The sequence below is a fragment of the Xylocopa sonorina genome, chromosome 4, assembly GCF_050948175.1.
Source record: "Xylocopa sonorina isolate GNS202 chromosome 4, iyXylSono1_principal, whole genome shotgun sequence".
NCBI lineage: Eukaryota > Metazoa > Arthropoda > Insecta > Hymenoptera > Apidae > Xylocopa > Xylocopa sonorina.
Genome location: NC_135196.1, coordinates 14,239,512 through 14,266,311, shown reverse-complemented (window position 1 = coordinate 14,266,311; position 26,800 = coordinate 14,239,512). Strand labels below are relative to the sequence as shown.

The 26,800-nt window shown below is 36.5% G+C and overlaps 3 protein-coding genes across 7 annotated transcripts; all 3 read left to right on the top strand.

Annotated features, from left to right (window-relative positions):
• The first annotated feature begins 491 nt into the window (after positions 1-491).
• On the top strand, positions 492-4,465 carry LOC143423056 (uncharacterized). The gene is made up of 15 exons (XM_076894112.1): positions 492-777; positions 1,006-1,143; positions 1,226-1,565; positions 1,654-1,698; positions 1,776-1,901; positions 1,984-2,142; positions 2,205-2,333; positions 2,426-2,610; positions 2,685-2,793; positions 2,878-3,099; positions 3,195-3,409; positions 3,474-3,693; positions 3,782-3,965; positions 4,052-4,154; positions 4,236-4,465. The coding sequence occupies exons 1-15, from the start codon at positions 526-528 to the stop codon at positions 4,344-4,346; spliced, it is 2,538 nt and encodes an 845-aa protein (XP_076750227.1). The 5' UTR covers positions 492-525; the 3' UTR covers positions 4,347-4,465.
• Positions 4,466-4,879: 414 nt separating this feature from the next.
• On the top strand, positions 4,880-9,775 carry Clc-c (chloride channel protein 3). Of its 2 annotated transcripts, none has more exons than XM_076893712.1 (11): positions 4,880-5,095; positions 6,215-6,324; positions 6,432-6,615; positions 6,708-7,051; positions 7,123-7,284; positions 7,371-7,658; positions 7,724-7,906; positions 7,987-8,201; positions 8,281-8,841; positions 8,959-9,336; positions 9,409-9,775. In XM_076893712.1, exons 2-11 carry the CDS (start codon positions 6,226-6,228, stop codon positions 9,497-9,499), a joined length of 2,505 nt encoding a protein of 834 aa, XP_076749827.1. In that variant the 5' UTR covers positions 4,880-5,095; positions 6,215-6,225; the 3' UTR covers positions 9,500-9,775. The 2 variants fall into 2 exon arrangements, with proteins under 2 accessions (XP_076749827.1, XP_076749826.1); XM_076893711.1 differs by having other exon boundaries at positions 4,881-5,095; positions 6,702-7,051.
• A 3,105-nt stretch (positions 9,776-12,880) lies between these two features.
• On the top strand, positions 12,881-24,604 carry LOC143422603 (sodium channel protein 60E). 4 transcript variants are annotated; one of them, XM_076893371.1, is made up of 22 exons: positions 12,881-13,195; positions 13,267-14,814; positions 15,074-15,282; positions 15,364-15,584; positions 15,784-15,964; positions 16,111-16,188; positions 16,270-16,411; positions 16,531-16,665; positions 16,735-16,970; positions 17,094-17,650; positions 17,718-17,810; positions 18,081-19,494; positions 19,565-19,880; positions 20,805-20,921; positions 21,019-21,177; positions 21,268-21,564; positions 21,717-21,871; positions 22,016-22,502; positions 22,655-22,974; positions 23,092-23,451; positions 23,565-23,945; positions 24,054-24,604. In XM_076893371.1, exons 2-22 carry the CDS (start codon positions 13,381-13,383, stop codon positions 24,442-24,444), a joined length of 7,683 nt encoding a protein of 2,560 aa, XP_076749486.1. In that variant the 5' UTR covers positions 12,881-13,195; positions 13,267-13,380; the 3' UTR covers positions 24,445-24,604. The 4 variants fall into 4 exon arrangements, with proteins under 4 accessions (XP_076749486.1, XP_076749485.1, XP_076749487.1 ...); XM_076893370.1 differs by having other exon boundaries at positions 12,881-14,814; XM_076893372.1 differs by lacking the exons at positions 21,019-21,177; positions 21,268-21,564; positions 21,717-21,871; ... (2 more) ...; positions 23,565-23,945; positions 24,054-24,604 and having other exon boundaries at positions 12,881-14,814; positions 23,092-23,342.
• Positions 24,605-26,800: the final 2,196 nt, after the last annotated feature.

The window sequence follows — 26,800 nt, the reverse complement described above, 5'->3', positions numbered from 1 at the left end:
GAAGTACAAGTTTTCAAGTGTTAGTTTACACTGAACCCATTGAGAGATGTATTTAATATTTTCGGTCATGTCCGTTGTATTCATTACAATGATCAACAAGTGACTTATTTGTAGAGAAAATACATTTAATGTTGCGTATTTAAAATATTTGAAGAACTATTTATCTTTTATTAATATGCTAATCTTAAAAAATGATATTGTATATTTTAGCAAAATATTATTTATATATAAATAAATCAGCTATTTTTGTTGAAGCGTCATTTAATTAGCTTCAAATTTCTGAATGAACAGAAGTTATATATAACAAAAGTTTAGTACTGTATTAAATTAGTTAATAGTAAGCAATCAGCCAATTCGTATCTGTTTGGCTCTCCCCTTCGTTTTAATTTATTTGACGCATAAGGGATATTAAGCCTCTTCAGAGATCAATACTCTTTCTTGGGTAAGCTAAATGCAACACATCTTTTTTGTCTTTCAAAACATTAATAAATAAATCTTTTCAAAGATTTTAAGTAGGTAATAATCATGGAGAAGAAAACGTCTAAGAAGTCTGCACAATGGATATTGCAACCATGGAGCCTGCTGTTTCTTATCCTGATTCAATTGTTGATACAATTCTTAACATCTATGTATCTTTATACTTATGTGAGCCGTGTGGAAATGGATCTTCTTATTATGCGAAACCAAGACTTTTTGGAAATGGAGAAATTAGTACGAAGAAAACGAAGTAGTGCATTACCTGTGACAGAAGATAATAAAGTTTCAGATACATCCAGAGTATATATTATTAAAGCATGAAGGGACAAAAGGGAAAATAATATTAATCTTTTGAAGTTGAATTTAAAGTAAAGACTAATAGTATAACACGAAGCTTTATTTTTTATTTTCTGGAAAGTAAAAAAACTGTATATTAGCATTATTTTCCCTTTGACCTTTTCTATGTATAACATGTAAAGAATTTTACTTTATATCCAAATTATTTTTTATACATTCCTTTTTATACAGATCTGGCAAGAGAAGGATACATTAAAAGAGCCTAAGAAAGTAACTTCATCTCCTACGTCAAAATCTGGTGTGGCATCTTCTTCGAGTACACCTATGGGACATGATTGGGTATGGTTAAATGCAGACACTCGTGTGCAGGTTAATATTTCCTTTTTTGCCTAAAAAGTTAACAATTATAAAGATATTATAAAATTTTAACTAAAGATATTGTACGTTTTAGCTTGATGCAATTGAAAACTTTTGTCGGTCATCAATGAAATATTGTCCACCAGGATTGCCAGGAGCACCAGGAAGTCCAGGAGCTCCTGGAGAACCAGGTCTTCCTGGATTACGAGGAACAACTGGTCCGAAAGGATTGCCTGGTTTGGTTGGTCCTCCTGGACCTCGTGGGCCGAAAGGTGACATAGGGCCATCTGGTTTCGATGGAAGAGACGGGGTACCAGGAGAACCAGGCCTTGATGGAATTCCTGGACGTAGTGGTTTAGATGGACTACCTGGAATAAATGGTAAACCAGGATTAAATGGATCTCCTGGCCGGCCTGGACGAAATGGCACTGATGGTACATATTTAATTTTGTGATTCATACAATTTTTTATTACTCAATTCAGACCAACTTTTAAAAATAGAATAATATATTGTTTTTTTAGGAAGACCAGGACAGATTGGACCTCAAGGACCACCTGGACCGCGTGGTAACTTAAATCTGTTTCAATTTTGTTCACTTTAATATGGATGAAGAAAGATACGTTAATAATGTGAACAACTTCAGGGGAAATGGGTCCACCGGGTAGACCAGGCTCACCAGGACAAGATGGTAAACCAGGGATAACAGCCTGGAAAGTTAACATGAATGATTATAATATAAATGATTTGTTAATTCCTCCTTCTATCTTGGGTAAATGTTGTTCCTAATTTTGAGTAATTACATTTTGAAAATCTATTTCTTGAAATAATATATTATTTATACAATTTTTTAGATGATAGAATGTTACCTGCAACTTCAAATTCTACTGGATTAATTTCTGTTTATGAGGGAACTAATTTGCGATTAAAATGTGCAGCAAGTGGAAAGCCTCAACCTACTGTTCAATGGTTTAGAACCGATGGTGCTGTTATACCTATAGGGTCTTGGCACGGTAAGATAAAATACTTAACATATTCATTCATACATAACATAATTATCTACTTTATTAAACAGTGACTTCCATAATTGGTGAAGTATTCAATATCAGTATAATAAACAGAGAACACATGGGGGAATATACTTGTATTGCTGATAATGGCATACCTCCTCGAGCATATAAAAGATTTAAACTTCAAGTTAAATGTAAGTATTTTTGTATACTCTGCGTGTGTACGGGCGCGCGTGCGAGTATGTTTTCTAGGTTTTTGGTTAAATGATGAAGATTTATTCTTCAGTTCCTCCTTTTATTCGAATACGCAATCAAATGATTCGCGTACGCAGTCAGAGCACTGCAGTTTTAGAGTGTGAAGTCGAGGCTTTTCCAGAACCCACTGTTTATTGGGAACGCGAAGATGGTCGTCGCCTCAAAATGTCTGACAAGTATAGAATAGAAGTTTATGATAAAAAAGATATGTACAAGGTAATAATAAGATGATAGTACTATCTGTGGTGCGTTTACTTCTACTTACTTTTACTTTTAAATGATTCTTTTAGCTTAAAATGCGTCTAAAGATTACAAAGATAACATTAGCGGATCACGGTACCTATCATTGTGTTGTCAGAAATGATATTAATACTACTAAAGGTTCATTCATAGTTGATGGTTAGATATTAATTATATCTAAATATATTTTAGCTTTTATATATTCCAAACAAAAAAATTAAAATTGGCATTCGTACATTTTAGATGATATAAGAATTATGGAAAAGATAAAGATAGGAAAACAGCAACACGTTACATATGGAAAACCAGCACCTCAACATGTTGATGTAGAAGAATTATGTGCACCACATCAAACTTGTGCTGCTTGTCCTGTTTTAAGATGTACTTTTACTGATGTTGCTGAATACTTAAATATTCAGCCACTTAGAAATGTTAATTTTACTGGACTTCCACCACGTTTAGCAGGTAGAATAAATTAATAGTTTTTAGTTTTTGTTATAGATGTTTGTGTATTACATATCTTTTAATATAAAACTGGACAATTCGATTTGATTCTGCAGATGGTATAATAGAAGCAGTAGGAAAACCTGTTTTAAAGGGTTCTATGGATGATCATTATGGAAGCTGGATGCATGATATGTTTAAACTTGATGGTTACCCAGAAAAACTTTGGGTTACACGAAAAAATGAAACTTCTTTCATTTTTGAATATAAATCAAAGGATCATTTTAAAAACGCTAGTTCTTATGCTATTACTTTACCATACCCATTTCAGGTACTAAATGATACATTTAAAATATTGTATTACAATTTTATATTGCATTTAATTTCTTTTTAAGGGAAATGGACATGTAGTATATAACAGATCTTTCTTTTACAACCCTATCAACCGATCTTCAATTTTTCGCTTTAATCTTCAATCTTTTTCTGATCATATATGCGATAAGGAGTTTTCGCGATGTGAATTACATCTTCCAGGTTTATTGGTGAATACAAAAAATTACTTGTATACACCTAATCATAATTTTAATTACGTTGATTTCAACGTTGATGAAAATGGTAATTATATCATAATTAATTTATAAGTATTTCCTTTGATAAGAAGTAGTAGATCATTTCTATATATTGCTGTTAATCACTTCAAAAGGATTATGGATAATATACGGATTACCATCAAATAATACGATAGTAATAAAAATGGATCCAACTAATATGAACATTCAACATGCTTGGAATATCAGTATTGACAATCATAAATTTGGAGAAATGTTTATTGCTGGAGGAGTTTTATATGCTGTTCATAGTGTTACAGAAGAAACAATGAAAATAAGGTACAACTTAATAGGAAAAAAAAATAAGATAATGAAAATAATAATCTTTAATAATTCACTTGTGATATAATGATATATTTTTGTAGGTTGGCTTTCGATCTCTATAAAAATATTACAATACCTGTTCATTTATCATTTACAAATCCTTATCATAAAACTACAGCAGTCAGCTACAATCATAAGACAAAAGTAAATGTTTTACAATTCAAAAGAGAAAAAGAATAAAATAAAAATTTGTGAAGCTTATAATTATATTCTTTTTACTTTCAGGAACTTTATACATGGAATAAAGGTAATCAATTAGCTTATCCAATTAAATATCAAGGTTCTGCAAATGCTACGGCGAAAGAAGAGTTCAGAGGTTCGGAAAGCGGGATTTAAAATGAGTATCAGTACGACATCCAAAAATTGTTAGAATGAACAATATATTTTATTCTCGAACTTTTCATTAATGTACTAACAAAAAAAAAAGAGACAATAAGAGAAATACGACTTCATTTGATGTTGTATTTGAAATTCTTCTGCAACCAATTCCCATTATTTAAAAACATTAATGCGTGTGCAACTACAAAAACAAAATATATATATGTTATTTATTTTTTATTTTACAAAGATGTTTGTATAAAGATATAAAAATAATTAATGTAATTATTCAGTTCTCTTTAAGTGTCTCAGTGTTGTTGAAGCAACTTTTCTATCTAAAAATATCAATATTACCAATTACTAATAATTTATGTAACTTTATTATAACAGATTTTGTTGGTACATAATTTCATTTTTTATATTTAAACATTTCAAATTGTCTCTTTTTCCCTCTCTCTCTTTCTCTTCCCCTCTATATAAATCGTTTGTTCAGTACAATTCAGTCAGGTGGCGTATGAGAGATGACACATTTAATTAAATAAAGAAAAAGAAAGTGGACGAAACGAGTAAGAGAGAAAGAAAATGCTTTGACAAGTCCTAACTTAGTACAATTCTCTTAGTTTCTCTCTGATTAAAAGGAGATATTTTGTAGTTTTTAGTGAAATTTTATGCGTCAGGAAGTAAATGACATGATTTAATATTAAAGTGATAAGGAAGAGAAAGGATTCATGAATAGAAAGCTGAGAAATATTTTACCTGAAAAGATGGTAAGTACGGTTAAGCAACATCGACAACTTGATTTGTTGAAAGTAGAGTGTTAATTCTAACCTCGCAATAATTGGATTATGCAGAAATTCGCTCGTAGAAAATTTTCAATAATATCTAAATGTCTTCAATGATTTATTTAAGAACCTATTTGTATCAATTTTTTCTCTTCGTAATATTTCTCAGCATATAAATAACGATAAGCTACCCACTAGTTTTTTTGAAACAATCAAATTTTATCCTTTCTATTTCTGCTCCTATTTATCTTTTTTTCTTTTATTTACACATTTGAGAAATAGATTTAGCTCATAAATTCAATTGTAAGTGTATCAACAATATGTTAGTGAACAATCATTAAGAATTCACTGCCCTTTCTAACATAAATACAATGATTACTTCTATATCCGTTTCACGTAATGTTTTAGCATTGTAATTAATCTAATACAAATTTTTAAATTATTTCAAATTGTTCATTTATATTCTCATTGTATTATTTCCTATTTGGGTATTCCATACAACCAACACAAATTATATTTTTAACATGATATAGAGATGAAAATAAATTATTATGAGTAGAATTTTCCTCCTTCTTTTTAAACAATTTTTCTAACTTATGCTATGTATATACATATGTATGTATATGTATTATATAAGAGAGTATCAAGAATAATGTAATGTCATGTGTAGTAATAATACAATATCATACAATGCAATAAACTTTATTAAATTTTAAAGCCGAATATTTTATAAATTATTCATAAGTATAATCCAACATAAAGAGAGAGAGAGAGTAAGGGAGAGAGAATATTGGACAGCTTGGGCATAAGATAATCTCTTATAAGACAGCAATATGTTTAGTAATAGATTCAGAAATAGTAATGTCGTATTGAGTGATAAATAAGTCTATCTTTGGTATATTATTTAGCTATTATTCATTATTAATTTTCCCGATATATTACTCATTTTCTACATTGATAACAAAACTACAAATTTGTTATACCATATATGATAGAAGAGGCAAAATAATTCTTGAGATATTAATAATACTAAAAATTGTAATTACTTCAATTTATACTTTATTTTTAAATAAATTACATTCTATATAACTAATTTTTTTGCAGGTTGAAGTACCATGGAGAAATTTCCACTGAAAGGTACAACATTAACGAACAATACAATTCCTCAAAATCATCAACATTCGTTAACTACATACCAGTCAGTTAATACAAAGGTAATATTACAATAGACAGAAATTTAAATGCATTAAAAGTAACTAGAAAAATAGAATAATAAGCGATAGTACCAATTTTAAAGAAGTAAAAACTTGGTTTATTACAGGCAGAAAATCCAGATGATGTATACTTCGTAGAGGATGTACAACCGAGAAATCGAACAAGTGCACGTGATACTAATTTAAGTAGCGACGACGACATGTTGGAAGTTAGTAATGTAGGTTCTCACCACGGTGAGAATACCGTTCTTTCAGACCATTGTATTCGTATCGACGATGCTTCCTCTCATAGTGAGTAACGTGTCTCAGTGTAGTTTCATAATAAATAATTTGTGAAAAGTGCACAATTTTGTTCTGTGCTGTTATATTGCTTTCAGTTTCAGTCGATTCTGATGACATTCCCGGAATCGGACAATACGATGACTTCCACACAATTGATTGGCAACGTGATATTGCACGAGATAGAATGCGTCATCGATATATTGTGAAGAAGAAACATGATTCTATTTGGGGTTTAATCAAGGGAGCTCATGATGCTTGGTCCGGATGGCTTTGTGTTTTACTAGTGGGTCTCTTTACAGGAGTCGCTGCTGGTATCATAGATATAGGAGCTTCCTGGATGACTGATTTAAAGTTTGGGATATGTCCACAAGCATTTTGGTTAAATAAAGAACAATGTTGTTGGAGTTACAATGAAACAACTTTTGATGGTGGTAACTGTTCTCAGGTATAGTTAATTTATTATTCTCTTTCTTTTCTTTTACAATATCCGAATTTGCTTTATACAATTTTTTCTAGTGGAGGACATGGCCAGAAGTATTCAGTCAATCAAAAGATGGTGTAGGGCCTTACATGATCTCGTACATGTTTTATATTGCTTGGGCCCTCTTGTTTGCTTCACTTTCTGCTTCATTAGTAAGAATGTTTGCACCATATGCTTGTGGTTCTGGAATCCCTGAGGTACATACATACATAGAAGTAATAAAACAAATATAAAGGACATAATTACAATTTTTACACTACATTTAAAATCCTATTTCTTTTAGATAAAGACCATTTTAAGTGGATTTATTATTCGTGGATATTTAGGAAAGTGGACATTAATAATTAAGTCAGTAGGTTTGATTCTGTCGGTTTCAGCAGGCTTAAACTTAGGCAAAGAAGGACCGATGGTTCACATAGCTTGTTGTATAGGAAATATATTTTCTTATCTTTTCCCAAAGTATGGCAGAAATGAGGCAAAGAAAAGAGAAATTTTATCAGCAGCAGCTGCTGCAGGAGTCTCAGTTGCTTTTGGTGCTCCAATTGGGGGTGTTCTTTTTAGTCTCGAAGAGGTACATATTAAAAGAAAGATAATTAAAATACATAGTAATTAAAAATGTTTAATAAAATTTTATAGGTGAGCTATTATTTCCCTCTAAAAACGTTATGGAGATCATTTTTCTGTGCCCTGATAGCTGCTTTCATTTTACGATCTATAAATCCATTTGGAAATGAGCACTCTGTGCTTTTTTATGTCGAATATAATAAACCTTGGATATTTTTCGAGTTAATACCCTTCGTTATGCTTGGAATAATTGGTGTAAGTTTTTTTTTTATTTCTGCAAACACTTGCCTATAATTAAAAGATTGTTAAATTATCATTTTTCTGTCTTTCATTAGGGTGTGATTGCTACTCTATTTATCAAGGCAAATCTGTTTTGGTGTCGATACCGTAAAACTTCAAAATTGGGTCAGTATCCAGTTACGGAAGTATTAATAGTGACGGTTGCAACAGCTATTATTGGGTATCCAAATCCATATACACGAATGAGTACAAGCCAATTAATTTATTTATTATTTAGACAATGCGGGGTGTCAAACGCAGACATTTTATGGTTTGTAAAGATTATATTTTTGTGCTGATATCAATTGTTAAATATACTCTAAGCTTTTTATTTCTTTTCGTTCGTATAGTGATTATAATAGAAACTTTACCGCCGTAAAATCAGCTATTGAGGTTGCAGCAGCTGGTCCTGGAGTCTATAAGGCTATATGGCTTCTTGTTTTAGCCTTAATTCTAAAACTTGTTATGACAATATTTACATTCGGGATGAAAGTACCTTGTGGATTATTTATTCCATCCCTTTGTTTGGGAGCGATAATGGGCCGCATTGTTGGGATTGGAATGGAGCAACTCGCATATAATTATCCACATATTTGGATATTTAGTGAAGCATGTTCAACTGGTGTTGATTGTATCACTCCTGGATTGTATGCAATGGTTGGAGCTGCTGCTGTTCTCGGTGGTGTTACTAGAATGACTGTTTCTCTTGTCGTAATAATGTTCGAATTAACTGGAGGAGTGCGATATATCGTACCATTAATGGCAGCTGCTATGGCAAGTAAATGGGTTGGTGATGCTCTTGGGAAGCAAGGCATTTACGACGCCCATATTGGTTTGAACGGATATCCATTTCTGGACAGCAAAGATGAATTTCAACATACTACTCTTGCTGCTGATGTCATGCAACCCAAGTACATATGTATACATATATTTAATTGCATTATTATTATCACCATTTCTACAAAATATCTTTAACGTGCTATACGTATCTAAAGTTTCTTCCTGTAAATAAGTTCAACATTTTTTAGGCGTAACGAAGCTCTTCATGTGCTTACTCAAGATTCAATGACAGTCGAAGATGTCGAAAATTTGTTAAAAGAAACTGAACACAATGGTTTTCCGGTAATAGTATCAAAAGAATCACAGTATCTTGTTGGTTTTGTTCTGCGGCGGGATCTGAATCTTGCAATTGCAAATGCTAAACGTATGTCGGAAGAAATTACTGGACAATCGTTAGTTATATTTACGAATGGAAATAACATTCAAAGTCATTCTCCTCCGCCTTTGAAGTTGAAGAAAATTCTTGACATGGCTCCAATAACAATTACCGACCAAACGCCTATGGAAACTGTTGTTGATATGTTTAGAAAATTAGGACTAAGACAAACTCTTGTTACACATAATGGGTAATTACTTTTTGCATTACAAACAATATAATAGCATATTTCTTTCTTTTTATAATTTTCATACTTTTGCAGTCGACTACTAGGAGTTATTACAAAGAAGGACGTATTGAGACACGTAAAGCAACTTGACAACGAAGATCCCAATTCTGTATTGTTTAATTAAAATTTATATGGAAAATATATGACACACACACATACACATACAGACAGTGTTTTACAATGTATAGTATCAAGCAAAAAATTAGATACACTGTACCAGGAATATGATTCTTTCATATTTTCATATAACAGTTAATAAGAAATTCGTTTTAATTATTAGTGATTAAGGGTGAAAAAACGAATAGGTAAAACACATTTAGCTCACTATACTACACAGACTTTTACATATTTCATTTCAGATGAATTCCAATCTAATTTGTTGCATTTGCTATACAACCAAGAAAGTAATTGAAGAGTGTAGAGGAAAAACGAATAGAGCAACGTGTAAAAATAAGAACGATGCATTGTGTTGCTTTTGTATAGGTAATTCAAATATGGCATATTGTAAAGGAAAATAACTTTAAGATTTAAAAAACTAAGTACAATGGAAAAACCAATAGAGTCCAACTAAAACAGGGAAATAACTATACAATCCAGTGGTTTGTAGAGGGAATAATTTTATTACCCTAAAAATTACTGTAATATAAAAAGTTCACGTATATTTGAAAAGGTACAATCAATAAAAATGTTTTAAAAGTGTTTTTTCTTTTTTTTTTTTAGTAAATAATTCAGGAAAAAAACCAGCACAGTCAGGTGGTTGTCTATTTAAATAAATGATTCCATTAATTTGCAAAAACAGAAAATATTAATACCTGATCCTTTTAGTATTGGACTTTTGGACTCTGTCAGCTTTTCCCCTGCACCATTCAATTCTAATAGTGCTTGCTAAACATCTCTTATATCTTTTTCTTTCAATTTTCATGTTTATTCAATGTGTCTATTGAATACAAATTTAATTATTACACGATATGCTATGTAGAATGTACATAAATATTATATGGCAATGCAAATTTTTTTAGCTGGTGAACAGGTCAATGACAGGCCAAATTTTAACACATGTGAGTGAACATACTATATACATAGAATGTAGAAGGGTATGTAGTACATTATGTTAAATACGATGCAATGGATTTAATTGTTAAAATTTTACCAAAATCCATACTTAAATAGAATATAAAAAGTAATATCAATTTCAGTTTATGTATCATTGATGTTTCAAACATATTGCATTGTCTTAAATATTTAGCAAGTTTGTATATGTACATAGACGATTAAGTTTAGTATTTCTCATAGTCCTGGACTGTTCTATGCAATCAGATTAAGTATCTAACTAAATTTTTACAAATGTTGATTGCCAGAAAAAAATGATTTCATGTAATATTTTGAATTCATGGAAAGATAAATATGAAGCATTAAGGAAAATCGTAAACTCATATGAAATGTTTATATGCATGATCCATGATGTCGGTCCCAATATACATATGTATATACGCAAATGTAATACGCGATGAATACTCAATGTATGATTGTATGGTACACACATGCGCGTACCGCGCACACATAATACATACACACATACACATACACACAAATGTAAAAATAAATATTATTTACAGTAAAATCTTATAAAGAAGTGTATAATAGCAATTTGTTATTTTTAATTAAATTAATTTTCCATTGTTTTTTTCAATAATTCATTATGGCGGGAAAGCTATAAATAACTAATATGAATGGCAGACAACCGAATCATCCGTATATTAGACGTTATTGTCAAGAATACATTTGTGAATGAAAAGTATCACTTAATTGCTCTTATATGCGTTTTTTTACAAAAAGAAAGAAATGTATTTGTATATATGTTGCATTTACTCAAAATTGGTACCAGTTAAATATTTCATTGGACAAAAGCAACGCTGGAGGACGAATCAATAAGTATTTGAAAGACAGTTTGTAGTTATAGCTATGTGGCCTCAGGAACTAGGACGTTTTCTTCGAAATTTAAAGTCGATCAAAGGAAAAATCACAAGTTACGAATATGTGTGTGACAAGAGAACGAAAAGATTGATCACGGTCGACTCTCGAGATGGAAAAGCATGTTGCAGTGAGAAATGTGTTACGATAGTTTAAGTAATTTGAAAAATAATGAAATGGAAACGAAAGGGGAAAGGAAAAGTGTTGTTGACTCCGCAAAGTGAATGTATGTATTTATTTAAAAATTAGACATTTGGTGAATCACTAATCGATGATGGCCCTTAATTGTCAAAACCGTACAGATTTCATTGAGCGAAACGAGAACAAGAGAATCGAGCTAGTCGCGAGAGGAAAGAACGGAAGAATCATAGTGTTTGCTAACCACAATATCACCTGCAGGGGTCAGTCATAGCCTGGAGTGGGGGATAGCGTGGAGGGTGAGAAAGAGTATTCGTGCAGGTTGGTGGTTCGCTGGTTTCGCGGTAGCGGTAACGGTAACCCCGTTGCGCGTGTGCACCTACGTTTCAATGTGTTAGGTTCAGATAGATTCGCTTCTACAGAGAACGAGAGGCCTGAAAGCCGTTTTCCTCGGTCGTTCAATACGCGCGCGCGCGAAACGAATCGACTTCGTCCATAGTATCGTCACAGTTCTCGTCGGAGACGTTCGTGATTTTGCACCCTTGTTTGAGTCACAATTTACCGAACTATATGACGAGGGTGCACTACGGTGTCCTTTCTTATTCTTCTTCGTTTCTGCCTTTGTTATCGTCTTTTCCTTCCTCCAGCTTTCTTCTTTCCATCGAACTTTCCGTCTTCTTGCTCCGGTTGTTTCTCTTCGCGTTCGTTTCTCCTCTCGTATTTACATTCGTGCCAGTTTCTATCTGGGTCCTGGTCTTCGTTTCAATTTTAACAGACATTATCCTCGCGATTTGCACGGGTCTCTTTAGTCGTCGATTTATCCACTTGATTATTCGCTACTACCCCTCGCCTGATTCGTCGACACGTTCTTGTTATCTAATTCAAGCGCTATTAGGGACACTATTCAAACACTGTTAGGGACGTTATGCGGAATGCGATCATGATACTGGTTTGGATAAAACAGATGGCAAATATGACCCGCGAGTACGATACGATACTTGAGTGACCTCCAAGCAACAGACTGATTTTGTGTCATTACCTACTTTGTTATTTTGACTTATTATTTGCGCATCGTTTCAGATCGCGATGCGATCAGTTACGGAATCGTGTGTGAGTGATATCGAGGAAACAACGTCGCAGGATAGGCCCGATTAAGAAGTACAACGATCAACGAGACATCAAAGAAAAATCACGCAACGTCTCTCTCGAGTATACTCTACTCGAAGCCTCTACTCTTTTTCCCTTCTTTCATCCCTTGCCTTCGTCATCTGCTTCTCTCCCAGGTATTTTTTCTAGTCTCTCTCCCTTGATTATCCCTGTTTCCCTTGTTGACGATTTCCTCCTCGACTTTCTTACCGCTTGATGGTGAAACGCGTCGCAGCGGCACGATCGTCATCGACGAAAAAAGAAGAACCTATATATTGTACCGCGACACACATTCGAGTTCGCGCTCAGTCAATAACAGCTGCATCCTTTGAAATTTTCAAAGAACTGCGAACAGGAAGCATCCGCAAATGTCGAAGAGAAATCGTAATCGAGAGGCACCGCGTAACGATCAAGCGGACGGAATAGCTGCCTTCCAACGTAATACAGTGGTGTTACCACGGTTTGGGTGAGAGGAACCAATCGACAGGCAAACAGTATTATGCGTTTCCTACACTATTGTTTACCGCTACCAAAGGAGGAATTTCTCGTAAACGTACACGTGTGGGTAATAATAAATAGTACCAGTAATAAGAAATATCAATAATATAATCAGTACTTCGAAATTAAAGGGAAAAGGCGAAGAGTAACGAAGGGAAAGAAACGAGACCGGGAAACGGAACAAGATTTGTCTGAGAGAGCCGCAATGATGAAAGGTACAAATTTGGGTGAGCCGAGGAACCAAAGATTCCAATGATACCTTCGCAAGGTGGCCGTGAGGGATATAAAGGTTCTCCCAACCCTCCGAGCAACGGCTCTGAGGACAATGGCTTCGCTAATCGACCTCGAGTGGCGGGCCTTTACGCGACGAACATCTTCAGAGAAGAGCTCGTTCGATTCTCGTCAGAAGAGTCTACTCGATCTCATGGTCCCACGCGAGATATTCTTGAAAGATCGCCACGAGAGATTGGAAGTCAGAGAAGTTTAAATCTCCCTACGGGCATTGGCGAGGAATTCGAGTTATTGGACCGCTCGAGGATCGGAATTTCGAGAACACCTCAACCACCGAGAAGAGGAGAGACTCCTCGTTACGAATTCAGATCCAGATACGATGAACCTACCAGACGTGGTGATCATTATGGATCGTCCTCGGTCGAAAGGATTCGTTCGCAAGAACACGAGCAAGAGGAGGAACGCATTGGTCACCCGGCATCAAATGCATATCGAACGGCCCACCACGAGTATCCACGCTCCGAGCAACCGATATGTATGGCGTCGGATATCAACAATTCTAAAATACCTGTTTCAGCTGGCGACTTTGTCAGTAGGAGAAGGCAAGAAGATAGTTCGGCGTTCGCATCGACTTCTGCCTCGATACTTATTTCACCGGCGAGCGAGACCAGCGAATGTGAAGCGATCTCACCATTGGAAGTGGAAAAATCAGTGCCATCGGCGTACACAGGCCTCAGTCCGCCGGAATATACCAAACGCGAGTACGAGAGTAACGATACACCATCGCCAATATTTCCAAATTACCCGTTGACATTATACGCGGAAGAAACGCGGCATAGACGTTCACGATCGTCCGTCTCGGATGCCGACATCGAATTATTCACGTCGAGAAACGAAGATCGGCTCGAATTGGCTCACACCGAACCAGAAGGTGCATCAGGCACCAGCGCGTCGAGACAAACCGCGTCCGAGCATGAAGGGTTGCCTGAGTCTGAGGCGATCGTCGAGAAATTCGGGGACGAGGATGCCTCGAGATCCAGAGACGTCGCTAGACTACGACCTCCGTTGGCTGCAGCTGCCGGTGCTTCGGCTGATTCTGGGACTGGTGATTCCGGAAGTGCGGAGATCCAAGTGGACTCCCTCGGCACACCTCGTGCCGCGAATGCCGGTGAAATTTTCAACGGGACAAACGGAACCGAGAACGACAACGCCGACAGCAAATCGATTATTAAAACGCCTACTGGAAACAATAAGCATACGGTGAAATTGTTCACGAAAGAAAGCCTCGACAGGTTGGAAAACAGAACCGTGCAGCTCGTCAGAGATTATGGCTTTCAGCCGAAGAGGCGAATGTCGGTCGAAGATGGTGCGGTGCTTCCGAACAAATATGAACCTTTCCCAACCGAACTTTACGGTAGGCCTCTCGAGGAAATTGACAATTTCATCTACGACGAGGTAAGCCACCAAACTTTGCGATCTCAATTAGTTTATAGGCAAAATATTAAGCTCTAATGAATGTCAACGTTAACGTTGAATCTTTAGAATGTTAACGAGAGAACTATTTGTCGTAAGCTAAACTAAAGCTAAGGACCCGAGAAATGAAAGTAAAATAAGAAACGTGTCCAGATTGACATCAATTTTATTCAAACAATTTGTGTATTCAAAAGTTTGTAGATTTCTGATTTGTACATCATTTATAATTTGGTTTTTCTAGACATTCTGCGTAGTATCGAAGAGGTTCCGCAAAAATTATATCCACAGATTTACGGCAACAAATAGTTGGTTCATATTTTCCCCGTGGAATCCTATTAGACGGTTTTGTATTTACCTAAGCACGAATCAGTACTTCGATTACATAGTCATGGCCACGATAATATTAAATTGTGCCTTCCTCGCCATGACGGAAACTATCGAGGAAGCCGAGTAAGCTTTTTCATGATCTGCTCAACGGTTCAAATTAATCGTACTCTATAGGTATATAACGTGCCTTTCTCTCTTTTTTAGATATATATTCTTAGCTATATATACGGCCGAAATGGTGATCAAGTCGATAGCCAAGGGATTTGTGCTCAATAAATATACTTATCTGCGAAATCCATGGAATTGGCTGGATTTCGTAGTAATTACCAGTGGCTATGCCACTATAGGGATGGAAGTAGGAAATTTGGCTGGATTGAGAACATTTCGAGTATTGAGAGCTCTCAAAACCGTTTCGATTTTGCCTGGTAAGAACTTAGTTTCGGTGAATGGCTTTTCCTTCCCCTCTTGTCTAAAATTGTAATATCAAATACTCTGTAAAGCCAGCACGATCTTATTATCATCGCAATTTTGTATTCGAGGCATTGTGGCAAATAATTTGTTTATTTGTAAGAAAACAAGGTAATTGAAACTAGAAAAATGATCGTTTATTTGACACTTTTTCAGGTTTAAAAACCATCATCAATGCACTCTTACATAGTTTTAAGCAACTTGCCGAAGTAATGACACTCACCATTTTTTGTCTAATGGTTTTTGCACTTTTCGCTCTACAAGTTTACATGGGCGAACTTCGGAATAAGTGTGTAAAAAATGTGGAACTAAATAACACGCAAATCGATTGGAAAGAGTACGTATTGTTTGGTATTACGTATACCTGAACATATTGTATCGTATTTACATGCATGTATATACATATTATACATATATCAACTTGAAAGATAATAGCTCGTCGACTCTCAAGAGGCATTAACCGATACCTTGTGCGGTCCACAGGTGGACTTGGAACTCATCCAACTGGGCATTCGACGAAGATGAAGAACCAATAATTTGCGGTAACGCGACTGGCGCCAGGTTAGCCAAATTTTTTTTTATCACTCGTGAGTACCCTAATTGTCATCTCGGGTTACAAATACAAGAAATCCTACTCTGTAGGCACTGCAACGAGAGTTATATCTGTCTTTGTGTTGGTCCAAATCCAAACCACGGATATACGAATTTCGACAATTTTCTGTGGTCGATGCTCACCACGTTTCAGTTGATTACTTTGGACTACTGGGAAGACGTCTACAATAAGGTAAATACAATCGTGGTTTGTCCACAATCTTTTTCGATCGATCTGCTAACAAATTGTTGATATTACTTTGATACACATACCGAATATGGTATCAAAAATATTATAATGTTGGATTTTAGGTATTGTCGGCGTGCGGACCTATCAGCGTCTCGTTCTTCACGGTGGTCGTGTTCTTTGGCTCATTTTATTTGATTAATTTGATGCTCGCTGTTGTTGCGCTGAGTTATGAGGAAGAAGCTGAAATTACAAATGAGGTATGTGATCACCTAAATTATTTAGCTTTAATTGCCAATTTTTACTGGCTAGTATTATTGGGACAATAGGAACGAAGGAAAGACTTAACCGACCATCGCGAGGACTCGACGTTTAGTTTCGACCCGACAAAGATCAATGTTAAGACGCTTGCCAAAGAAAAACAAAAGAAATTAGATGCGAGGAAAGGTGTTCTTCTAAGTAGCTATACGCGTAAGAAAACACGAAGAAGAAGACGTGGAAGAAGCTCTGCAGGCTCTAGTTCCACTCCATGTGGTCAAGATAAAGGTGGCTCTGTGCCAAGCAGGTACTTCCTCTTACAGAATAGGGTTTCGAATTGTTTGATTAATGGAGAAATTTCGAAAAATTTTATTAGGGAATAATTCGACATTTCTTCGAAGACTTGTATTACAATTCTCTTACTTATTAGATCGATTACACCAAGCCCGAGCCCAAGTCCAAGACACTCCAATGTTCGACCATCTCATTTGCTTCTACAAAATGTTACCCCGCGAACAGTGGATAATAACGTGATTCATAGACTGGCACCGAACCGTGGTATGCTTCATTCTCGACAAGCAAGTAACAACAGCAATCAGCAATCTTCGTTAGACGACTCAGGGGTTGTAGACGACCATGATGGCGACGATGTTACATCCGTGGAAGAACATGATAAGCGTGATAATAAGGAATCGAGAAGCGATTTGCAAGAGAGAACGCCTACTAACAATAAAGTCGACGTCAGTGGTGAGGGTAATGCGGATGAAACGAAGAATGGCGCAAACACTGACACGGAAGTTGACAATGAACAGGAAAAACAGCAGGCTACTCATTCAGTCGGATACCTTCGAGCGCCCACGAACATGCCACCTTCTCTAGCTGGTGGAACTACTCGGGAAATTCGAGTATTTAAATGCAATGGCGTGAAAACGAAAAAACAAATGTACACCTTGCCACCAGAATATTTATCGCACATTGTTATTTTAGGTAAAACAATGGGCCTTACTCGTTCTTTATGTACATTCAAACAATTATTAACAAACATACATTCTAGATGATCTTCCGGATAGAAACTGTGAAAAGTGCATCCAGTGTTGCGTAGATTACGAGGGTTGGCTGCGATTTCAAAATTGTTTGTACAAGGTAGGTACGCCAAATAGATAAAGTATTAAGTGCAACTATCTTTAACTTACCTCGGTAATGAGTTTTATGCCCTGCCCTTCGTAGCGGAATTCTCTTAATAGTTTTCAACAAAATTAGTAGAAATAAATTACGATAAAATATTTAGTAAGATAAGTAGGGCAGGTGTATAAGTATATGCAGGTGTACAACATATATTATATAATAAAGCTAAGAGTAGCGAACATGAAAAGGAAATTGTCAACCCTCGATTGACCAATGGCTCGTATCTAGGTAGTGAGAGATCCACTATTCGAGTTGACAATCACACTGTGCATCGTCTTGAATACCGGCTTTTTGGCAATGGAACATCATGGGATGAGCGAGTCAATACGACAGGCGCTCAACATCGGTAATAAAGTGTTTACCAGTATCTTCACCTTCGAATGTTTGCTGAAGCTATTGGCGCTGAGTAAAGATTTCTTTGCCAACGGATGGAACAATTTTGATTTGATAATAGTATCAGCGTCTCTGATAGATCTTACCTTCGAGCTGGTAGACGGTCTTTCTGTGATACGCGGACTGAGGCTTCTGCGAGTATTAAAACTGGCACAGTCTTGGACAACGATGAAGGTTCTCCTTAGCATTATTATTTCGACGATCGGCGCTCTTGGAAATCTCACCTTGGTCTTGGTGATAGTGATTTACATATTTGCCGTGATCGGTATGCAATTGTTCAGCAAAGACTACACTTTCGACAAGTTTTATCCGGATCCAGTACCACGGTGGAACTTTAATGATTTCTTTCACTCATTTATGATGATATTTCGTATACTCTGTGGGGAATGGATCGAGCCGTTGTGGGATTGTATGCGAGCAGAGGAAGAGGACGGACCTGAGGCTTGTTTTGCGATATTTTTACCAGCACTTGTAATGGGCAATTTTATGGTATTGAATCTCTTTCTTGCTTTATTGCTCAATAGCTTCAATTCGGAAGAATTGAAACAGAAGAAGGAAGAAGTCGGCGACGATTCGAAACTCGCGAGATCGTTCGATCGTATACGTTCGATTATACGTAAAAATAAATGCTCACGTCTAACTGGAGCTGCCGCTAAAGCAAAAGGGAAAGATCCTCGTTTAGAGAAAATAGTGCGGCGTGTTATGGATCGATCGGATAACGAGACCAAGTATGCTATTCAAGAGACTGTACTCAGCCTTCCAAAAGACAATGTTTATAATAGGTCTTATCAAGAAAGTTTAAATCAACCCGTTTTTACTTATGACCCAATGTACTCTCAATCCCAAACAGAAGAACAGAAATACAGAGAATGGGAAAAGGAAGGAGAAAAAGACGACACACAATCCGACGAGAAGAGTTATTCAAACCAGAAGAAGGATATTGAATTGAATGAAAATAGGGATGCAGAATGCGAAGACCTCGAGACAGCGAAAGACTCTTTGTCCTCGAATAAAGCACCGGCTGAAGAAAAAGTTGCGATGCTACCTCAGAAAGATTTCTTCCCTAGGCACGAGGATCGAGTACCGAAAAGACCTTGGCACGCGCTCGTTAGTTACGTTGACGAACTGACGGTTGGCGGCAGAAGAGATAGTAAAGGAAAATACATCGACGGATTGGATTCATTTCCTGGATTTGGCAGAAAGAATCGACGCAAAGAGCCACAGGATTGTTTCCCACGACAGTGTTATCAAAAGTAAGCAGTTTATCGCTGAATTTCATTCCTGCCAGTAACTGATTTTAATAGCGACACGTTCTACGTGCAGGTGTACCTGCATTGATCGGTGTATTGCAACGGCTATTGGCAAAAAGTGGATCAAAATGCGAACAATGATCCTCTCCGTTGTTGACACACCTGCCTTCGAATGGATGATCCTAGTTTTTATTTTCGCATCTTCCATAACGCTTTGTTTCGAAGATATTTACCTAGATGATAATCCTTTTTTGAAGAAAATCCTCTACTGGACCAATCTTGGTTTCTGCGCGCTTTTCAGTATCGAGATGTTACTCAAGTGGTTAGCTTTGGGTTTCTGCAAATATTTCACCAGTTTTTGGACGATCTTGGATTTTATAATTGTCTTTGTAAGTAAAATCACAAATTCGAGAGCTGCATCGATTTTCATCGTACCTATGTGTGTTTACGTTTATGTGCAAGCGAGAGCACATACGTGCGCGCGAGCGCATGCGATATATGTACGATCTTATGTCCAGTATTACTGCATGGATTTTCCGTTTTTATTAATCATAACTATCGTGTTATGATTTCGCTGTTTGTCTCATTGACTTGTTCGTTTTTATGCATTTCCTTCTAAATTCTTTATGTGTGTCGCATTGCGGACTCAGGTACGTGCAAAGTTAGTTTTATTGCATCTGATTGTCAGCGATTTATCATCCTCACGTTTTATATTTCATTACAATTTCGATCAAATTTATCTACTTTCTTTTTACCTTCTTCTCTTTATTATTTCGATATTCGTTACATATCTGCTGTTAGTTCTCATGTAACAATTTTAAGTTGATACCTTACAAATAGATTTCATCAACTTCTAAATCTCTTTACTTCTTGGCCTCGATATTAACTCCTTTTTCATTTATCTTTTATTTCAAAGATTATTCAGAATCACTAAGTTTTTTACTAGGTCAGAGCTACCATGAGCTAATATATTTGGGCACAATAATAAAAAAAAGTCATCTTTATTCTTTGTAACAAGGTTTTCAGCAATTTTCAGCGCAGACGAATATGATTATTTGTAATATTATCTGCTTGCATGAGCTGCTTCTCCTAGCTTCGCTCGCCATATCATTGTTGTTCGGCTTAATATTTAAATAAAGTAGTAAAGTAGCAAGCTTACCATTAGAATGAATTCACAATAGATCTAGCGCGCCTTTTGCTCAAACGAGCTGCATGTTACTCTTCAATTGAACATTGATTACGATGGCTTTTGATGAAAGAGGAACAGAAGTCAATTACTATTTAACGGTCGTAACTTCATTTTTCCTGAACAGGTATCAACGTTTAGTCTATTGATAGAAGAAAACGAAAACTTGAAAGTGTTAAGATCTCTAAGAACTTTGCGCGCACTGAGACCATTAAGAGCGATATCGAGATGGCAAGGCATGAGGGTAAGGAATTACTGTAGATCATGCTAGTAGATCATTGGTAGAATTCTTGATAGCTTAAGACTTAGAAGTATCCGCCGTTTCTTTTTGTCCCTGCTAGATCGTAGTGAACGCGTTGATGTATGCGATACCTAGTATATTCAACGTGCTCCTCGTCTGTCTCGTGTTCTGGCTGATATTTTCTATTATGGGTGTACAATTTTTCGGTGGCAAGTTTTTCAAATGCGTTAACGAATACGGTGAACTGTTAGATATATCGGTAAGTAGTGTTGTTCAGTCACGAGCGGAGTGTCACGATTTTGGTAAAGCGAGAAAGGAAATTCGAATTCGATGAACGTTAATCCCTTAGATCGTAAACACGAGGGACGATTGTCTGAGGAAGAATTACTCCTGGGAGAACAGTAAAATTACGTTTGATCACGTGGGAATAGCCTACTTAGCTCTGTTCCAAGTAGCCACCTTCGAAGGGTGGATGGAGGTGATGCAGGATGCAGTAGACGCAAGAGGTGTAGACCTTCAGCCGCAGAGAGAAGCGAACATCTATGCATATATCTACTTTGTGATATTTATCGTTTGCGGCTCCTTTTTTACACTAAATCTTTTTATCGGAGTAATTATAGACAACTTTAACATGTTGAAGAAAAAGGTAAGAAAAATCTACCAGCTACTGATCAAGAAGATATTGTACGTTGTTTTTTTTTCTTTTTTTTTTCCTTTTTAACTATTTACATATTTCATCGAACGCTGAAACATTCTTTTTCCCTACCCCTTTTTCATTCCCTCCATTCCTATTTTCAGTACGAAGGTGGAGTGCTAGAAATGTTTTTGACCGAAAGTCAAAAGCACTACTACACTGCCATGAAAAAACTTGGCCGTAAAAAGCCGCAAAAAGTGATAAAGCGTCCGATGAATCAATTCCTCGCAATGTTTTACGACCTATCGAATTCACGCAGGTAATCAATTTAAAACTTCTAACACGTTTATTTATATATGCTTCTTTCTTTTTTTTTCTTTTCTTAACAATCTATTCTTCAGACAAATACAAGACAGCCATTTTATGGATTGAATTTTCTAAAGAACGACCACGATGTTTCCAGATTCGAAATAGCAATTTTCATTTTGATATTTCTCAATATGGTGACAATGGGAATCGAGCATTACGATCAGCCTCACCCAATTTTCTTCGTCCTCGAAGTATCGAACGCATTCTTCACGACCGTTTTCGGTTTAGAAGCAATCGTGAAAATAATAGGACTTCGATATCATTATTTCACGGTGCCATGGAACTTGTTCGATTTCCTCCTTGTGCTGGCCTCAATACTAGGAATATTAATGGAGGATATTATGGTAGACTTCCCGGTGTCCCCGACGCTCTTGCGAGTTGTGAGAGTGTTCAGAATCGGTAGAATTTTAAGACTCATAAAAGCAGCAAAAGGTATTCGCAAACTGCTTTTCGCTCTGGTGGTTAGTCTTCCGGCGCTGTTCAACATTGGTGCCCTGTTAGCTCTAATTACTTTTATTTATGCCATTATCGGCATGTCAGTCTTTGGCCACGTTAAGAAACAAGGGGCGCTCGATGACATGGTGAGTAAAAGTTATTCAAACGTTCACACATTTACCTCTTTGAGATCACTACTGTTTCTCGTTAATTATCTGTTACACCCGAACACACGATACGCTAATACTATTTTCTCCTTTCTGTTCTGTCGTTCCCGTCTCCGTCCAATTTTCTGTAGGTGAATTTCGAGACGTTCGGTAGAAGCATGCAATTATTGTTTCGATTAATGACATCAGCCGGTTGGAACGACGTTTTAGAATCATTGATGGTACAACCACCAGACTGCGATCCAACGCCGACTAGTCGGCAGATGAATGGAAACTGTGGATACCCCCTCTTGGCAATAACATATTTTACTTCCTTCATCATAATTAGCTACATGATCGTTATCAATATGTACATTGCTATTATTCTCGAGAACTTTAATCAGGCCCATCAAGAGGAAGAGATCGGTATCGTCGAAGACGATTTAGAAATGTTTTACATACGGTGGTCCAAGTAAGAATCGCTTTTGTTTCTTTTTACACCCACACGCACACTCGCACAGTACCAATTACGATACATACTGCCCGCTGGAATTGGTCGTTAATGCGTGTAATTCTAATTGATTCGTAGGTACGATCCACACGCGACACAGTTCATAAACTTTTCGCAATTAAGCGATTTCATAGCGAGCCTAGATCCACCATTAGGAATATCGAAGCCCAACATGGTTGCATTAGTTAGCTTCAATCTTCCTATCGCAAAGGGTAATAAGATCCATTGTCTGGACATTCTTCACGCGCTTGTCAAGCACGTTCTTGGACACGTCGAGGAATCGGAAGATTTCCGGAAGCTCCAGGAACAGATGGACATAAAGTTCAAAAAACAATTTCCGACTCGTAAGGAACTCGAAATTGTTTCTTCGACGAGAATGTGGAAACGTCAGGACAAAGCGGCTAGGTTGATTCAGCGTACTATCAGAGAATACATAACGTGAGCTATTGAATTTTCTATTTTTTGTTTTGAAGACTATTCGTCGTCGTCGTCGTCGTCGTCGATGGTAAACGAATGAAATTAATAAGAATTTTATCGTTATCGGTTATCAGGGCGAAGAAGGAGCGTGAAAGGATGGCTCAAGAAGTCGACTCGCAGACGCAAACGTCGAGTCCTGGTGTTGGGAACGAGGGTAGGGGCGGGGGTGGATGGAGTGGCAAAGTATCGGCTTTTCTACATGTTCATAGAGGTAGCCGTGCCAGTAGCCGCAAGTCCTCGAGGGCCAGCGACGCCAGCGATTTCAGCGAGCTCGGTACAGCCTCGGCATGGCTTTTTCCAAACTTGCCTCTGCTGTTGCTCTCCGGCGCCACCGGTACTCACGAGGACCTGCCTCCTCCCGCTCTGACCGTATCCCGTCCCTCGCCGACTACAGAACAGCAATCGTTTACCGGTTCTTCTATTGCTAGTGCTACTTCCTCTGATCTACACACTAGGTTTCCACTTATTCTCTTATTCGACTTTCAATATCATTCAGATTTCTTGTTCTATCCAAGTTGAAGACGAAAGGCAGAGAGATAACGATAACGAATGATCACTTGCAGCAGATCAATCGCGGGACCCACCCTCGGCCGGCAGAACGCCGTTGAAAGTTACCCCGACGAGGAAGTCCCCAGTCTTCCTACGAAGCGCAGATCACTTCCGCCGAGCGCTACTACACTCTCTCTGAACACCTTACATCGTGATATAAAAGAAGCGTTTAGCAGACGTTGCGGTAGCCTGCGTAAAAAACACCAACCAGCTCCTGAACCAGCTCCGCTGCCAATCGAATCTACCGATGTAAGCATACTTGTTACGGAACCCAGTCCAGAGAATACAGCACCGCCTTCGAGACCGGCGCTACTTAGACGACAATCCGCCGCCACGGTCGTTCATGTCCTTGTTCATAGAGAGAGTGAAGAATATCGAGATTCACAACCCGACAATGCCAGTTGATTTTAGATCGTTCCGCTCGACATCCTTCCGAATAAAACTCAGTTTAACGAGAGGTTTGGCTAAAAGCCATCGAAATTTGCTTGTTATCGCCTGTTGCGTTACGGTGACATCGGAGATGCGAATCTCATCCGACTCGCTTTCCTCTCCCCCTTTCTTTAACACTGTTGCCTTATCATCATTAACCATTGATTAACTAAATAGCTTCAATTGCATTATTTATTCGCGTATCTCTTTAAACGGTAGCTACTTTGCCAATGCAACCAATATCTTTTATTACCTTTACGTTTTTGTTCTAATTAATTTCGACGCGAAATATTCTTAACAATATTTTCGGCCCTACTTAGTAACAGCAGCCTGTATTTAATAATCAATTTCACCGCGATGAGCTTAAATCTTTCTTTGATTGGGAAATATACATAGTTCAAGTAGTTCGATTTACTTAACGTCAATCGAAACTCGAATTCTTCTATCATGATTAAGGATGATTGGACCAATTTAGTGAAATATATTTAAATTCTGATTCCTTGTTCGAGCGAAATCATTAATACGATCAACTTGTTATAAAGAGGATTGAATAACAATTACGCGAAGGAAAGAATAATACTGCCTCAAATAGCATAGATTTTTCATTTATAATGGTTTTGAAGGAAAAAAGTAGGAAGAGGGAAAGAAAGAAGGGAGCGAAAAGAAAAAAGAAGGACGAAAGAGAGAAACTATGCACAGAATTTAAGAGAGAACTGTACGGTGACGAAATGATTGATTTTCTTTACACATTACAGAGAGGAATCTACACAGAGGTAGATTGTTACCATATCGCTACTGGTTTCATATGACCCCATCAGTTTTAAATATCCACTATGAATATACCTGATATTTATTTTGTTCAAAATTATTGGACAGATTATGACATTTGTAACACGTAAAGAATTAGTGCACGATGGTATTTATCTGCGATTATTTAACAAGATTCGTCCTGTACTTTTTAGAAAGAGAAAGGTTTTCCCCTTTTACACATACCTCGATATCCAAGCAATGAATAGTATACTACATAGAATACACTAATGATTGATAATTAGCTTTCCATTTGTTCGTTATCTGTGACTATGGCGGATTTGAAACAAATTAAGTAAGTACAAAGGAGGTGTTGCAATTAAAACACGTACTCTGACGAATATCAATCACAATATACAGTCTTACAACTTGTTTTTGTAACAAGATCACAATAGATTCTAAAATTGAACATCAATCATCAACACGACGACCAATAGAGTAGAGAAGTTAATCAATAATTTTTTAACGTTACCGTAAACCAAACTACACCCAAGAAAGATGGGCCCTACTTTGTCTGACATTTTTTATAAAACGGTATCGAACCACAATAGCTGTTTTACAAAAACTGGTAATACTACGATAAGTTTTGTATTTCGTTCTAAAATTAGTGCCGACTTTTACACCGGAATAATTGCTTCTACTCCTTTCCGTTCCCTAATATATAATGATACAATCGCGAAGTAAAATCAAATGAAACTAATAACGACATAAAACTTAAACCATGCAACGCATTTATTCAGATCTTTCGTTAATTCCCATTTTAGTTAAATTCATCGTACACGAATACAATTAAGCGAAACAAATTGTATCTTCGATAACAGTGGATGTAAATAGGTCACTCGACTCTTTTTTCTTGAAATTTTTAACAATAGGTATTATATATTATATTGTACACGCACACGTGTACGTAACGTAACGTAACGTTTCTTTCCCCGTTCTGATTTCTTTCCGTTTTAGATTTGTGCAGTAGAATCATGAAAAGAAAAATACTTGTCATCAGATATTCGATGCGAAACTAAGAATTAAGAGATATTTAAACGGAGAAAGGGAGAGAGGTAGAAGAGAAAAAAAGTAAGAGAAGGTGATTAAAAAAAGTAATAAAAAAGAAAAAGAAAAAAAAAACAGATTCACGTAGAGAAAGGAACAACGAATTTTGTAGGGATTAGTTAAATTTTTACTCTAACTTTATTGAATCGTCTTTAGTTTATACTTATTCGGCATTTAAATCCAAGAAGAGTAAAAAGAATACAGAACATGTTAAGTCGAATAACAATAGATTTCCACATCGCCGTTTTTCAATTTTCCTTTTCACGGATAAACATGTTGCCATTTAACACGCCACGACCTCTCGTCGACCTATAGTGCCTATTGTTAGAAAATGATTGCGAGTTAATATATATGTATACAAGAATATAAATATGTATATTAGATTTTCATATTACAAATATTCCTACGAAGAAATACGGTACGATTAAATTTACGTAATATTTCTTGTTAGAACGTACCACGTACGTTACTTTTAGAG

Bases quoted from the DNA above. Each gene is read 5' to 3' on its own strand.
- LOC143423056 (XM_076894112.1), top strand. From the start codon at position 526: ATGGAGAAGAAAACGTCTAAGAAGTCTGCACAATGGATATTGCAACCA. The intron at 3,100-3,194 runs GTAGAATAAATT...TTGATTCTGCAG, and splicing joins ACTTCCACCACGTTTAGCAG to ATGGTATAATAGAAGCAGTA. The intron at 4,155-4,235 runs GTAAATGTTTTA...TTTTACTTTCAG, and splicing joins GCTACAATCATAAGACAAAA to GAACTTTATACATGGAATAA.
- Clc-c (XM_076893711.1), top strand. From the start codon at position 6,226: ATGGAGAAATTTCCACTGAAAGGTACAACATTAACGAACAATACAATT. The intron at 6,616-6,701 runs GTGAGTAACGTG...TATTGCTTTCAG, and splicing joins CGACGATGCTTCCTCTCATA to TTTCAGTCGATTCTGATGAC. The intron at 9,337-9,408 runs GTAATTACTTTT...ATACTTTTGCAG, and splicing joins ACTCTTGTTACACATAATGG to TCGACTACTAGGAGTTATTA.
- LOC143422603 (XM_076893371.1), top strand. From the start codon at position 13,381: ATGATACCTTCGCAAGGTGGCCGTGAGGGATATAAAGGTTCTCCCAAC. The intron at 16,189-16,269 runs GTTAGCCAAATT...CCTACTCTGTAG, and splicing joins GGTAACGCGACTGGCGCCAG to GCACTGCAACGAGAGTTATA. The intron at 19,495-19,564 runs GTAAGCAGTTTA...TTCTACGTGCAG, and splicing joins CCACGACAGTGTTATCAAAA to GTGTACCTGCATTGATCGGT.